At 44.2% G+C, this 16,194-nt stretch overlaps 1 protein-coding gene across 2 annotated transcripts; it reads left to right on the top strand.

The window, feature by feature from the left end:
- The first annotated feature begins 8,114 nt into the window (after positions 1 to 8,114).
- On the top strand, positions 8,115 to 15,031 carry Fam219b (family with sequence similarity 219 member B). Of its 2 annotated transcripts, none has more exons than XM_026387729.2 (5): positions 8,115 to 9,033; positions 9,230 to 9,317; positions 10,029 to 10,106; positions 10,542 to 10,590; positions 12,513 to 15,031. In XM_026387729.2, the coding sequence occupies exons 1-5, from the start codon at positions 8,820 to 8,822 to the stop codon at positions 12,672 to 12,674; spliced, it is 591 nt and encodes a 196-aa protein (XP_026243514.1). In that variant the 5' UTR covers positions 8,115 to 8,819; the 3' UTR covers positions 12,675 to 15,031. The 2 variants fall into 2 exon arrangements, with proteins under 2 accessions (XP_026243514.1, XP_026243513.1); XM_026387728.2 differs by having other exon boundaries at positions 8,116 to 9,033; positions 12,510 to 15,031.
- The last annotated feature ends 1,163 nt before the right edge of the window (positions 15,032 to 16,194 follow it).

The raw sequence follows: 16,194 nt of genomic DNA, 5'->3' as shown, positions 1-16,194 counted from the left end.
TATTTATTTATTTTTATGTGGTGCTGAGGATTGAACCCAATGCCTCACACATGCTAGGCAAGCACTCTGCCACTGAGCTACAACCCCAGCCCAACTTTTTTTTTTTTTTAATATTTATTTTTTTTTGTTTGTTTTAGGTGGACACAATATCTTTTATTTATTTTTATGTGGTGCTGAGGATCAAACCCAGTGCCTCGAGCATGCCAGGCCAGCGCACTACCACTTGAGCCACATCCCCAGCCCCACCAACTTTTTTTATTATAGAAAATTTCAAACATTGAGGGCTGGGGTTGTGGCTCAGGTAGAGGGCTCGCCTACCATGTGTGAGGCACTGGGTTCGATCCTCAGCACCACATAAAAATAAAATATTGTAAAAGAAAATTTCAAACATTGATATTGATATAGTAGTAAAAATCCCCATGGACTCTTACTGTACTTCAGCAGACAACAGTCCTAGCCATTCTTTTTTTCACCTATAGCCTTCACCCTCACCCAGCTCCAAATACTTAAAATTGAATCTCACATGTCCTTTGATCTGTCAGCACATATTTTAGAATATCTCAAATGTATGTGGTTTTTTTTTTTTTTAATAGTATAACTATAATAAAGAAGCACTGTTAACTTTTTTTTTTTTTCTCAGAGTACTGGGGATTAAATCCAGGGGCACTCTATCACTGAGCTACGTCGACAACCCTTTGTATTTTGAGAATCTCATTAAGTTCTCAGGCTGGCCTTGATCTTAGGATCCTCATGCCTTAGCCTCCCAAGTTACTGAGATTACACATGTGTGTTACCATGCCTGGCATAGATAGATAGATAGATAGATAGATAGATAGACAGACAGATAGATACACAAACACACACACATAAAGATATCTATTACTATACAAAGATATCTATAGTAATCTTGAGACACAAACACACATACACACCAGGGATTGAACCCAGGGGTACTTAACCATTGAGCCACATCCCCAGCCCGCTGCCTTTTTGTTTAATTTTTTTGTAATTATAGATGGACAGAATGCCTTTTTTTGATTATTTTTATGTGGTGCTAAGGATCGAACCCAGTGCCTCACACATCCTAGGCAAGCACTTTACCACTGAGCTACAGCACCAGCCCTTCTTATATTTTATTTACAGACAGGTTCTCACTAAGTTGCTTAGGGCCTTGTTAAGTTGCTGAGGTTGGCTTTGAACTTGTAATCCTCCTGACTCACACTCTCAAGCCACTAGGATTACAAGTGTGCACCACTGCTCCTGGCACTTATGTGTTTTTGCAGGCTGTTTCACAACTCTGTTCTTTTCCTCTTTGCTAGGTCAAGATTAAATAGATAGCTTTCTATATTGGTAAGTGTGTGTCTTATACTTTTTAATGGGCATAATATGCCATGGTAGAGGGGATTTTCTTTGTGAAAGGGTCTCACTATGTTGCTCAGAATGGTCTCAAACGGTCTTCTCGTCTCAGCTTCTAGAGGTGCTGGGACTATACAGGCATTCCCTACTGTACCCAGCTTTTCTGAATAGAGGATTTTTTTTTTTTCCTTTTGCTACAAGGGATTGAACTTGGGCGTTTTACTGCCAAGCCACATTCCCAGCCATTTTTATTTTTTTTTAATTTTGAGACAGGATCTCACTAAGTTGCTTAGGGTCTGGCTAAATTGCTGAGACTGACTTTGAACTTGTGATCTTCCTGCCTCAATCTCCCAAGTCACTTGGATTACAGGTGTGTATCACCACACCTGGCTTGAATGGAGGAATTTTTTTTTTTTTAGTATTTTTAGTTATAGATGTAAATTATTTATTTATTTTCATATGGTGCCAAGGATCAAACCCAGTGTCTCACATGTGTTAGGCAAGTGCTCTACCACAGCCTGAATGGAGGATTTTTTTAAAAAAATATTTATTCACAATACCTTTATTTCACTCATTTATTTTTTACGTGGTGCTGAGGATCGAATCCAGGGCCCTGCGTGTGAGATGAGCGCTCTACTGCTGAGCCACAACCCCAGCCCCAAATGGAGGATTTTTTTTTTTTTAATATTTGTTGATTAACCTTTATTTATTTATTTTATTTACATGTGGTGCTGAGACTCGAACCCAGTGCTGCACACATGCCAGGCAAGCATGCTGAGCCATAACCCCAGCCCCCAAATGGAGGATTTTTAAAAGTAATTTTTGTTAGAATTTCATGACATTAGTTTCCAGGTGCATGCCTATAATCCCAGCAATTCAGCAGGCTTGGGCAGGAGGATCAACAAGTTTGAGGCTAGCCTGGGCAATTAAGTGAGATCTTGTCTCTATGTATAATTTTAAAAATAGGGCTGGAGATCTAGAGTAGCATGTATGAGGGTTAATCTCCACCATCACAAAACAAATGAAAAACCAACTGAAGTTAAAGAGCATATGATGGTCAACAAATGATTGTTTTTTTTCACTTAAATTGGGGGAGGTTGAAGCCAAGTTATAGGAGGTGAAGGAGTGAGCTTAGGTAATAAAAATGGTTTGAAAGATGGTAAAGGTTGAAGAAAGCATTGATGTTTCTTTTACCAGCTGAAGATTTAGTGTATAGCTGTCCAAATAAACATTTTTGGCCAAATATGCTACGTAGATTATGTGAAATTCTGGTTATATCCTCAGCAGAGTCGTGATACCAGTTTTTTCTATCTCCCATTTATAACATTTGCCTACCAAATGATGGAAGGCAGCATAATAAAGCAGTAAGGTAACAAAGGGAGTTTGGATTGAGTTTGTTCAAGTCTCAACCTACTATATAGCAGCATCAAAGTGAATAAAATTTTAGTCTGATTTATATTTGTATTTGTGTGTACATGTGTGTGTTAACTTACTGGGCACTGAACTCAAGGCCTCATATTTGCCTAGCTACATTCCCAGCCTTTTTTTATCTTTAAACAAGTTCTCACTGAATTGCCTGAGCTGGCTTCAAACTTAATCCTTGCCAGGTTCAGTGTTGTATGCGTGTAATCCCATTATTCAGGAGGCTGAGGCAAGAGGATCTCAACTTCAAGGCCAGCTTCGGTAACTTCGTGAGATGGCTATCTCAAAAAATCAAAAGGGCTTGTGATATAGCTCAGTGGTAAAATGCCCTTGGGTTCAATCCCCAGTACCAAGGGAAATTAAAAAACCAAAAAACCTTTCACTCCCTCTGCTTCAGCCTCCCAAGTAGCTGGGATTACAGCCTGCATCATTGTGCCACTATGTACTGTGTATATCTTATCTGAAAATGGAAACTACCCTGCAGCATTACAATGAGAACGAAAGATTAGTGACATTATATTTGTTACAGTTTTGGGATATGCTTGGGAAAATGGCTTAAGCCTAGCTATTCTCATCTCAACATCACTAATTGTCACTGCAGTTCTTCCTGTCTAGCTGTTCACCAGGGAGCTCGTCCCTCCTTAATAACAGAAGAAGTCATGTTTTGCAGAAACATTATTTGGTCTGTCATTTTCCTACATAGAGGAAATGTAGTTGAAAAAATGAGATGATTCTGTGCTGGGCTCAGCTGTCCACAGTTGTGGACACGTAACTAGCTTTTTTCCTAGTATATTAATTCTGAAAATATCCTGGAAGTAGATTCTGCACATTTCTTTATGAAAACATGGAAAATACCATTAAAGACACTTGACCTTTAATCCCATCTACTTGGGAGGCTGAGACAGGAGGATTACAAATTTGAGGCCAGCCTTGGAAATTTAGTGAGACCGTGTCTCAAAGTAAATAATGAAAAAGAGGCTAGAGATGTAGTTCAGTGGTAAAGTGACACTGGGTTAAATCCTTAGTACCAAGGGGAGATTGACTGGTGACAAGGATTCAACTCTAAACTTAGTAGAGTATCATATACCTATAAACCTAGCTACATGGGAGGTTGAGGTAGGAGGATTGCTTGAATACAGGAGTTTGAGATCATTCTGGGCAACATAACAAGACTCTCTCTTAAAAAACAAAAGAATCAACTCTTCACCTGTAAAATTTTGTGGCCTTAGACAAGTCAGTTAACCTCTGTGACCTCAGTTTCCTCATCTGAAATGGATATACCAGTGTCATATGAGGCTGTTGTGAAGACTGGGAAATAATCTTTTTACTGGGAGTGAGGTAATCTGAGTTAATTTGGGGGAGAAGTAGGGCACGGCCCTGGGACCCTAGAAAGACTCCTATATTTACATACTCCATTTGTTAGTTATCTGTACCACCAGTGCTGGGAGAAGTTGAAATTTCCCTGAACTAGATAGTCACACCTGGTGAGAAGTTTCTGAGACTGGAAGAGCACCTCCTCAGCAAAATAATGGGATTAAAAAAAAAAAAGAAATCACTGTCTGACTGGGGATGTAGCTTAATGGTAGAAGACTTGAATTCCATCCCCAGCACCAAAAAAAAAAAAAAAAAAAAAAAAAGCTAGACATGGTGGTACATAACCTATAATCCCAGTGATTCCAGAGACTGGCAGGAGAATCACAAGTTTGAAGCCAGCACCAGCAACTTAGTGAGGCCCAAAGCAATTTAGTGAGACTCTGTCTCAAAAAATGAAAATAAAGGGGCTAGGGATGTGACTCAGTTGTTGAGTGCCCTTGGTTCAATTCTTGGTACCAAAAAACAACAACAAAACAATATAGTTAATGTCCTGGTAGCCCTCATGTGTGGGTCCAGTTATTCTTAAAGTCTTCCTGTATGTTGTGAACAACCAATTAAAAAAAAAAAAAAAGTCTTCCTGTATCCCTGATCTTCATAGCATTGGGCATTCAGCCATTCCTTGAATTCCATGTGTCAAGAAAATCACTGTCTACCATCCTCTTTTGATATCTAGCCCCATATAACATGCCTATATGAAGGAATTCAGCTACAGTGAAGAGCAGAAACAGTTAAGCTGATGGTGGAGATTCATCTGTTTCAAGACCAAGAAAGGTTAGGTAATAGGTAGGATTCTCATGATTTAGAGCTGAGGATAAAGGATATGACCACCCAAAGGAGAAAGAGGGCCCTAAAACTAGGATGTCTTTGCTCCTAACATCCAAGAATATCTCCACAAGGAACTTCCCCCAATTCCCAATAACAAAGAAATGAGACTGGGAACTGGAGATGGGATAGTATGTTATCTGTCATCATTAAGTCTGCCACAGAATCAGAGGTGAATAAAACTTTGCTGAATATAAGAGTAGAGGATTCCCAGGTGCAGCACAGTCACTATGGGTTAGGGTTTATAGTAGCAAGGTAAGAAAGGGCTTTATGCCTTGTATGTTCTGGCAGTTCTTACCCTAGGGCCTCATCCTCTTATAAACTAGTTTTTTTGTTTTGCGGTACTGAGGATTGAACTCAAGGGACTTATACCACTGAGCTACATTATCAGCCATTTTTATTTTTTTATTTTGAGAAGTTCTCACTAAGTTGCTTAGGGCCTCACCAAGTTGCTGAGGCTGGCCTCACACTTGGGATCCTGCCTCAGCCTCCCAAGCCACTGGAATTATAGGCATGCACCCCTATGTCCAGGTCAGCCAAAAAAAAAATTTTTTTGGGGGGGGGGACGAGGCTAATTTATTTTTCTTAAGTTCCTAGTGATTTTTTTTTTCTTTTGGACATTCTTAAGTGGAAAGGAAATTGCGCATATCCAAATCAGAATAATTGGTCACAACTATCACAAGATAACAGTTTCTTCATTAATTAGTTTAGAATGTATGAGATATTGTTATTTTGTGTTGCTGGGGATTGAACCCACAGCCTTGTGCATGTGAGGCAAGCATTCTACCAACTGAGCTATATCCTCAGCCCCCATATATATTTATAGACATATTTAAGATCCTTTCCAACCCCCAAAGTTCTTTTTGCAGTACTGGGAATTAAATTCAGGGGTGCTCTACTACTGAACGACGTTCCCAGTGTATTTTGTTTTTTGGTACTGGATATTGAATCCAGCCAGGGCTTAACCACTGAACCACATCCCTAGTGCCCCCCTCCCCCTTTTTTTCTTCTGTTTTGTTTTGTTTTGTTGAGACAGGATCTTGCTAGGTTGCTGAGGCTAGCTTTGAACTTGTGATCCTTCTGCCTCACCCTCCCAAGTCACTGGGATTTTTACATGTGTATACCGTGTCCCCAGTTCCAAAATTCTATGATTTCTAAGTTAACTAAAAGTTAGAGGGGAAATAGGACATTCACTCAACATATTTATTGCAATGACCTTGTGCTAAAAACAAAGGATACAAAATGAAGGCAAATGAGACTAAATTAAAACACTGTAAAATAATAATAGCACACATTCCTTTTTTTGTGTATATGTGCTAATGGTCCTCTCACGTTAGGCAAGTGCTCTACCACTGAGCTAGCTATACCCTCAGCCCCATTTTTTAAAAAAGGCTTTATTGTATTTACTTCTTCTCCAAGTTCTTCCTTTCTTTTTTAAAAATATTTTTTAGTTGTCAATAGATCCTTATTTATATACAGTGCTGAGAATTGAACCCAGTGCCTCACACATGCTAGGCAAGTGCTTTTCCACTGAGCCACAACCCCAGCCCCTCAGCCCCATTTTTTTTCTTTATTTTCCTTTGTGATGTTGGGTACTGGTTTTTGATGATTTTTGCTTTGTTTTTTGAGTACTGGAAATTGAACCCAGAAGTGCTTTACCACAGAGCTACATCCCCAGCCCTTTTCATTTTTTGAGACAGGGCCTCACTAAGTTGCTGAGGCTAGCTTGTTTTATTCTTTTTTAAAATATTTTTTAGTTGTAGATGGACATAATACCTTTATTTATCTTTATGTGGTGCTGAGGATCAAACCCAGGTCCTCACACATGCTAGGTGAGTGCTCTACCACTGAACGACAATCCCAGCCCCTTTTTTTTGTTCTTGACTTGGTGTCTTGCTATGTTGCCTAGGCTGGGTTGAACTCCTGGCCTCAAGTGAGCCCCCACCTTAGCCTCAAAAGTATCTGGAATCGTTCCTGGTGGTGCATATCTGTAATCCCACCTTCTTGGGAGACTGAGGCAGGATAGCAAATTTGAGGACAGCCTTGGCAATTTAGTGAGAACTGTTTCAAAATAAAAAATAAGTGCTGGGGGGGCTGGGGTTGTGGCTCAGTGGTAAAGTGCTTGCTAGCATGTGTGAGGCACTAAATTCAATCCTCCGCACCACATAAAAATAAAGGTATCCACCTACAAGTGTGTGTGTATACACATACACATACATTCACACACACGTATACATACACATACATTTATTTACTTATTTTTTTTAAAGAGAGAGTGAGAGAGGAGAGAGAGAGAGAGAATTTTTAATATTTATTTTTTTTTAGTTCTTGGCGGACACAACATCTTTGTTGGTATGTGGTGCTGAGGCTCGAACCCGGGCCGCACGCATGCCAGGTGAGCGGGCTACCGCTTGAGCCACATCCCCAGCCCTATTTACTTATTTAAAAAAGAAGTGCTGGGAATGTAGCTTAGTGGTAGAGCACTCTAGGTTTCAATCCCTATCCTCCCTTCCCCACGCACACAGTAAAAGAGTAGCTGGCACAGGCAGCAAAGCCGTAAGAAAAATATTTTTGCAGGGGATTAACAGGGACCTGGGTTCAAATTATCACCAAGTACTGAGTTTTACCAAATTTAAGCCTTATTTGTATAATAGTAACTGCAGGCTTCATTAGGAGTTAATGTGGATTAAACATTAAATTGAGCCATATGAAATTGATGTTTCTGGACATGAAAAATTATCCAACAGATTATGCAGGAGATAGGATACACCAAAATATGATTCATTTGTTTGATTTTTCAAAAACTCCAGCCCGAAATTCTTTCTTCTTATCCTACTGAAGATAGTTCTTGGGACTCAGAGTCTGCATACCATGAACTACCCTGTGGAGGCCAATATATTAGCCATGGAACAGTCTCATGAGATTTGGCAGTTCTATAAGGATCTGGAATTTACTTCCAGCCAGCCTGGAGCACATCCCTTGGGGGTTGGAGAAGTCAAGAGCCTTGACACTGCTCTCTATCCTGCCACACAGAGACTCAAAGAGTACACTTTCACTCTCCTTTCTTGTGCCTATTTTGTTTTTGTCACTGTAGAACAGATAGTGACATGGTTCGACTTTGTATTTTTTGGTGCTGGGAATCAAATCTAGGGCCTTGCCCATATAAGGTAAGCACTCTACCATTGAACGACCCCTTCAACTCCAAAGTTTCATTGTAAAACGCGGAAACTGAGGCCTAGAAAGGGTCAGTCAGTCCAAGGTGTCAGGCACCACGTGGCGTGGCATAAGAAGGTGGGGTTGGCCTCTGATTAAGCAACCCGGGCATTGCAGCCAGTTTGTGCCACCTCTGAGGCCTATTCTCTTTTCTGCGATTACCTCCCTACTGTCTATGGATCTTTTCTCTCCAGCCCAAGCTCTCCCCAGTCCGTCCTCAGGGAGCTCGGGTTGTGGCGAGAAGACCGCAAAGAAGATGCTGCTAGAGCTTAGAGAGTGGGTCGGTGGAAGTTCATAAACCCTTAACGCCCAGCCGGTGCACACCCCAAGGCTCTGGGCAAATGTCAAGTGTTCGATTTCGACTAGAAACAACTGACAGCCTCGACCTCGCCAGGCCCAGAAGGACTTAAGTTCTGTAGCTGTGTACCAGAAGAGCAAGACCGAAACTGCCCATCTCCGGGCAGAGCAGGACATTGTGCCAACCCCCAGCAACTAGGCCGGAAAGTTCGGGGGGAGCGGCTCGCGCCTGCGCGCCGCCATCTTGCTAAAGAAGCGCCCGCCGGGGCCTACGGACTGCTCGGTAGCGGTGGGGCGGGGCGGGGCTGCGACACCCAGCTGGGCGGAGCCAGGCCATGGCGACCGCAGAGCCCGGCGGGCCGGCGATGAGGGCTGCCACCCCCGGAGCCCGGCCTGGCGGGGCCTCAGGGCACGCGGCAGGAGCTGTGGGACCGCCCTCCGGGAGGAGCGCCAGCGGAGCCCTCCGGCTGGGGGAGCGAACCCCTGCTACAGTGGAGAAGCGTGGACCGTACATGGTGACGCGCGCGCCGTCCATTCAGGCCAAGCTGCGTAAGTGTGGTCCGAGGTTTTATGCTGCCGTGTAACTGGGGCGGGTCCTGGGGCCCAGTGGTCTCGCACCCAGTGAAGGGTTCGATGCACTCCGCTTCCGTCCCCAAAAATCCGTTCGGAGAGCGGTCTCCAAGCGTTCAGGGGACAAGGGGCAGACTGGGGGAAACTCGGCTGACTAGGGCCCTTTGACTTCCAGAGAAGCACCGGGACCTGGCCAAGGCTGTTCTGCGGAGAAAAGGCATGCTGGGTTCCTTGCCGAACCGCCCCGACTCTTCAGGGAAAAGGTCTCAGCGGGCTCCACCTCCTCTCCGCCGACAATTTCCAAAGTCGTTATTCCTCAGCCTGGGAGACGGGGTGCTCACGTTTAGGGCTGACCCAGTGATTCCCTGACGGCAGCCTGTCAGGTTCACTATACCTAGGGGTACTTTTTCCTTGAGCCACATACCCAGCCTTTTTTTTTTTTTTTTTGGTACCAGGGATTGAACTCAGGGACACTCAACCACTGAGCCACTCCCAAGCCCTATTTTGTATTTTATTTAGAGACAGGGTCTCCCTGAGTTGCTTAGGGTCTCACTTTTCACTGAGGCTGGCCTTGAACTTGCGATGCTCCTGCCTCAGCAGGAGTGGGCTGGTATTACAGGCATGATCCACTGCTACCCATTTCAGTGCCTTTTAGTGCTGTGAGCTGAAACTTGCAGAAGTGAAGGAATTTGCCCAAGAACTTCTGGTTAAATAAGGTAGCTAGGGGGATGCTTTTGCTGGTTCATAAAAGGCAAGGTATACTTTCCCCAGGAACATGGGTTGGGGAGTGGAATGGGGCAGTACATTTTCTGAGGAGCTATAAGCCAAATAGCTTGGAGCTATAGGCAGTGGTGACCATGTGACCAGTTAGAAAGCAGTCTGGAGTAGTGCAGTCAGTTTTTTCGTAATCAAGCCTTTCCCTATGAAATGCCTATTTTCATCTATGCTTGATTTCTCCTCCCCACTTCCCTTAGGTCAGTGAAGTTTAACAAGGGCTATACTGCTCTTAGCCAGAGTCCAGATGAAAACCTGGTGTCCCTTGATTCTGACAGGTGAGTGTTATCCCTTGGGGAATGACCTGGATAGCACTGCAGATAGCTTGGTGCCTTTGCTTGTTTCCTGTCTCCTCTGAGGCCCTCCATGCACATTCCATGCTCTTTTCTGAGTGCTATCCTTTCCCAGGATGGCTTGGTTAGAAGATTCACAGGTAATCATCCTGCTCTAGGTTTGGAACTCCAGTGTTTCCAGGGAATCATCCTGACCTAATGTATTATATCTGCACTGTTAGTGAGATTGACCTTATTCCTGCTGGAGCCAATTGAGGAAGCCATTTGCACTCACTGCAAATTCTGGGCTTGAGTTCTATGGTGTGGTCTTTGCTTCACAAATCCCTCAGACCCGCCCCTCCCTTTGCATGTTCTCCACCTCGCCATGTGCAGCTGTGCTCCACAGCCTCTCCTGAACTGACTGTCTCCCTCTTCTCCTAGTGATGGGGAGCTGGAATCCAGATACTCTTCCGGGTATTCCTCTGCAGAGGCAAGTCCAGAGCGCCTTTCTGTGCAGGGCCAGGCTACAGGCAGCATCACCACCACTACCAAATGCTTGTTTGGTGCCTGCTGTGTGCACAGCACTGTACCAGACTTCCGGTCTGTTCTCCGATCTTCCACTCTGCCCTCTTCCCCCAGCAGAGGTATAGGCGTCTTAGGAGATCTGTTGAAAATCCAGGAGACGGTATATCCTCAGGGTTGGAAATTACCTCAAAAATTTTCTAGTCTAGACCACAACTTAAAGGAATCCTTTTGATAGATCCTATTTAAGAGTTTACTAGCCTCTGATTGCTTGTATGCTTCTTGTAATTGCGTACTTAGTACCTTCAAGAAGCATTGCTTCCTACCCACCCCCAACACATACATAACCCCTTCTTCAGTAATATTTAGTGACGTCTCCCTGCACTACCCCCACCACCAGTACTGGGGTTTAAACCCAGGGGTGCTCTACTACTGAGCTATATCCCCAATCCATTTTACTTTTTTGAGACGGTCTCACTAAGTTGCTAAAGTTGGCCTTGAACTGAGCCTCCTGAGTAACTGATCATAGGCATGCACCATTGTGCCTGACAAGAAGTCTTCTTTCTTAATCTGAAATATTTCATGTAACCTGGACCCATTTATTGGTCCAATACCTGCCTTCCAGCAGCAACTCTAATCTCCCTTTTGGCTGTCCTATCTGAGGTCAGCCTTCAACATTCCCCTGCTCATCTTCCACCAGTTTTTTTTCTTCCAGGCCAAAAAAACTTCAGTTCCTTCAGTTGTTCCAGACTGAGATACTCCTGGCTGGCTTTGTGGACATATTTCTGTCCTAGATAGAAATCCAAGAACATAAAATTCTTGGCTGGGTGCAGTGTCATGCACCTATAGTTGCAGCTACTCAGGAAGCAGAGGCAGGATTGCTTGAGGGCAGGAGTCCAAGGTTAACCTGGGGAACACAGACCTTTTTTTTTTTCTTTGCAGTACTTGAGATTGAACCCAGGGATGCTTTACCACTGAGCTACATCCCCAGTTCTTTTTATTTTTTGAGACAGGGTTTCAATAAGTTGCTCAGACTGACCTTGAACTTACAATTTTCTGCTTCAGCCACCTGAGTTACTGGTATTAAAAGTTTATGCCACCTTGCCCAGCTAAGACCCTGCAAGAAAGAAAGAAAAAGGTCCAACATGTAGCTAACTCCCTTTAAAGGAAGTAAAATTCTGGGTCTATAACTGCAGACCACCAATATTTCTTCCTTATTTTCCTGGAATCTTTGGTTAACCTTTTATGTTTCTGGGAAAGAGAAAAGCAGTTTGCATGTTGTATCCTCCTTGAGTATCTTAAGAGTGTTAAAACTAAGAAAATAGCCAAGAACTAGAGGAAATCTTATACTTTTTCCAGCCTTATTTATTTCCTGTCTGCTCAGTGGAACTTGTGAAACCAGGCTGGCTGGTTCTACTTTGCAGCGACCCAGCTTGGCTGGCAGGGAAGGATAACAGGTCTAATAGGCAGTACAAACAAAGCCGCTCCCTGCCTGCTTCCACAGTAACCCAGGACTCTAAGCCTGTTGTTCTGTTATCATTGTCCTATATTCTTTAGCCTTGACAGGGACATCTGGGTTTTCAGTGGGAAAGATAAGAACAATGACTTCAAACATAATCTAGAATTTAGTGTTAGTACCAGGTGCCTAAGGATTCTTTAGTAAGAGCAGCTCCTGAGGGTCAATGAAGACTGGACATTACTAGCTAAGGCTCCTAGGTGCCCCTCATTGCTGAGAAGGCACAACAAGAAAAGGTGATACTTCCTCCTAAGTCAGGAGGGCTGTGTGGGGTTGGCCTGGGGGTGGAGCATGGACAGGAAGCACTGATATGGGTATGTGAGGCTGCCTTTTGGGCAGCTGGCTTATAATCCCCTCCTCTCTTCTCTTAGCAGGTAAACCAGGATGTGAGCCGGCAGCTGCTACAGGATGGGTATCACCTGGATGAGATTCCAGATGATGAGGACTTGGACCTCATTCCCCCTAAGCCTATGGCCTCCTCCACATGCTCTTGCTGCTGGTGCTGTCTTGGGGATTCTTCCTGTACCCTCCAGTAGCCATAATTCTCCAAGGTGGACCCTGCTCACCACGAGGCCTACAGAACCCTGTTGGCCCTTCATAGCTCAGAGTGCGGTGAGAACTGCTGTCAGTTCACAATCAGTGGAGGCACTGACTCTCTGGGAAGGTCCATAACCTGCAGGAGAGCCCTCACCTGGTGCTTCTCAGGCCAGAGCCCCACCTCCCATATGGGTGATGAGGGGATGGATAGAATTCTGCAGTTTTCCTCTGTTGTTGGAGCAGTTTAGAGAAACTACTTTTAATAAGGGCAGAAACAGGATTTTTGACTAACAGGTGGCTAAGAAAACCAATTGCAGAGATCTTTATTGGTATTTGTCATGGTGCTGTATGGAAGAGGAAAAGAGCTTTTGAGTTCAGGCTGTGCTGTAGATGTGTGGAGGCAGGAGACACCACTTTACAGCCTGTAGCCAGGAATTTCAAATTTTTAACCAGTACAAAGAATTCCGTGAGACCAGTACAAAGAATTCCGTGTTTTCCTCCTCTTCCCAACTCTAAGATGGATTAAGGAAGCACTGATATGGGAATGTGAGGCTGCCTTTTGGGCAGCAGTTATTTCTGTTCCATATCCTGGCTTATAATCCTCTCCTCTATTCTCTTGTCTTACCAAGACAGCAAAGTAAATCCCTTTTGTCCTCTTCATCTGTCCGGCTGTGGCAGTAAATATAACAGGTTGCTTAATGACACATCAGGATCATGGCTTTCAGAATTCCTGAACCTGGGGGACACTGTACCAGTTCAGTGTCTGTGTAAGTTTAGTAACTCATTCAGCCCTTCCCTAGAGAAAAACTGGTCCATCATGTACATATTCATTCATTTATATTTCCTTGGTCTGAGCTAGCTTCTCCACCCAGTCTTTGAGCTGGAAGATTGGCTTGGAAGTACTGGCACTGGCTCTAGAAGCCTGAAGTTTTCATGATTACCAGCAGAGGGAGCTGCAAAGGCAGAGTGCCTTCCTATTTGTTGCTTTTTAAAGTTGTGGGAAGTGGTAGAGTGAGTGTTCTGCTGGTGCTGTTTTGTGGTCTTTGGCCTAGACTGCAGCTCTCAGAATTGGGAGGAGAGACCAAAGCTAGAAACCAGGTCTCTGCCTGAAATCAGCCCACCATTACACAGAGCCTCCCCTGTAGTACAGTCCACTGTGGAGCCAGATTCCTCTGCCCCAGCCTCACAGTGGATGCTCAGGATTCGACTTTATGGACTGGGGGTGTAGGAGCATTTACATAGCATGTGTGAATCCCTGGATTCAACCCCAAGCTTTGCCAAAAATAAAGGATTGGGCTTTAAGGCAAACCACAGTGTGAACCTAGCCTCTCTTGGCCCCGGCCTGAACATAGCAGAAACAGGCAAAATTCCCCGTTGCCCCCACTGGATAATTTCTTGTTATACCTAGCCTCTTATTGGAATTTAGTTTTTCACTGCTCCTCATCCATTTTTTTTTTTTCCACCTCACCCAGGACCATGGTGAGGTGGGAGTGGACAGGGTTCTCAGCTCAAGGGGCATAGGATTAGGATATGGGTCCCATGCAAAAGTATCCAAGTTCTTGCTTTACATAATGTCCTGTGATCACTACAGGACATGGTATGGTATCCCTACCACAAGAGGTGACTGGGAGACTGAGAAGTTAGATATAAAATATACCTTAAGTATCATTTGTTGGACAACTATCCTCAAGGTCATCCTAATAGAGCTTGATTGTTTTTCTCAAACTGGAAGGTTGACAGGAGCTTACAGTATTCAGAGGCTGTGATTAATTTACTCTGCTAACTAGCAGCATTCTAGAAGGGAGATAGATCGGAGACCAGAGGTGTATCACCTTGGGGTCTGGGGACAGAGGAGGCAGATGGTTTTTCTGTTCTGGAATGAGACTCTGCAACTTTACCAAGGCGCCCAACATTCAGAGCAAGGAACATTAGCTTCTCCATTCTGAACCTCTTACCCCACCAGTTAGTTTCTAGGCCTTCAGGTGTCTATGGAGGGGAAGAGCAGATGTGGACGGTATAGAGAAAGACTTTGTGATAGTGGTGGGGACTTAGTGAGGGCAGAAGGTAGCTGTGGAAGCCAGGTATGGATCCATATTTCTGTGGGAGGCTTGGTTAGGACAGATTTACCTGGGCATTTGGCAGCTGCTGGGAGGTGGCAGCACCCCCAAATCACACCCTCTGGGTAAATTGTTGCTGTAATCAACACTGGGGCACTTGGCTACAATTCTCCCTGGAAGGGATGTTCCGCAGCTGGACAACTCTGTGTAGGAATTACGTGTGGAGAAAGCTGCAGGAATATGGAGCAGGAGACAACTTGTAGTAAGGTGGGACAGAAATGGTGAGTTTGGGGTCAAGGGCCACAGACCAAAATACCACCAGTAAAGGCTCCAAGTTGCTCAGAGCCAAATAGCCTTAATTCAGAGTGCTGGATGTTATTATGCAGGTGACAGTCCCCTATGGAGAGGGGTGCATCTAGGCTTCCCTCACAGACAGGAATGGTTCCATCTGGTATTTACACAGTGCTCTACAGACCTCTTGGCTTGTACTTATACACCCTTGTATGTTTAATAAGAATAAATGCAGTCATGCTAGTTGAGATGTGTCTGTTGTGGCAACAGGATTTTAAAGAAAGGCCTGGAATGCTAAAAGGAAGAAATAGCTAATAGCCCAGGAAGCACCCTCCCCCTTTTCTGCTGTTCCCCATGGGCATCATTTTCAGGCCTGTTTCACTGGAGATCATGAGTGGAATGGGCCCTTGCAGGTCACTATTTAGAATGGGTTCCCTTTAGCAGGCCCTTTCTTTCCTGCTTATCTTTAATTATCAGCTGAAGAAACTTTAGAGGAAAAAAAATTTTTTTTTTGTGGTACTATGGACTGAACCCAGGGCTACTCTGCCATTGACCTAATCTTCAACCCTTTTTTTCTTTTAAGACAAGATCTCACTAAGTTGCCCAGACTGGCCTCAAACTTTTTTTTAGTTGTAGTTGGACACAATACCTTTATTTATTTATTTTTATGTGGTGCTGAGTATCGAACTCAGGGCCTTACATGCGCTAGTAAGTGCTCTACTGCTGAGTCATAACCCCAGTCCCTGGGCTCAAAGTTTTGATCTTCCAATCTTCCTCCTGCCTCAGCTTCATAAGCTACTGGGATCACAGGCAGATACCACCATATCCTGTCCCAAAATATTTTTGAAGGTAGTTTTCTGAAATGCCATTTTAATAGGGGGTGTAGTATAGAAGCCCAGAAACTTTCTTCTCTATGAGTCTAAGCCTTTGTCCCACAGGAAGGAGCAGCAGTGGCATGAGTCTTTGCATAGTCTGGAGCAAAAGGATTTAAGGCTACAGGTTAGAAACCTCAGCAGCAATACCAACAGGCAAGCAGCCTCTTGCAGAGGTGTGTTTCACCCCTGGAGATGAGCACAAGGAGAGAAGATGCCCTCCTTAGTACTTCCTGCCAGCTTAAGAGAGGTAGCTGAGTTCCTCACAATGGAAACTGGATCATTCTGTCACTGAATCC

The sequence above is a fragment of the Urocitellus parryii genome, chromosome 6 (genome assembly GCF_045843805.1).
Source record: "Urocitellus parryii isolate mUroPar1 chromosome 6, mUroPar1.hap1, whole genome shotgun sequence".
NCBI lineage: Eukaryota > Metazoa > Chordata > Mammalia > Rodentia > Sciuridae > Urocitellus > Urocitellus parryii.
Note: the sequence above shows the minus strand (reverse complement) of the source record. Positions and strands in the feature narration are given on the sequence as shown.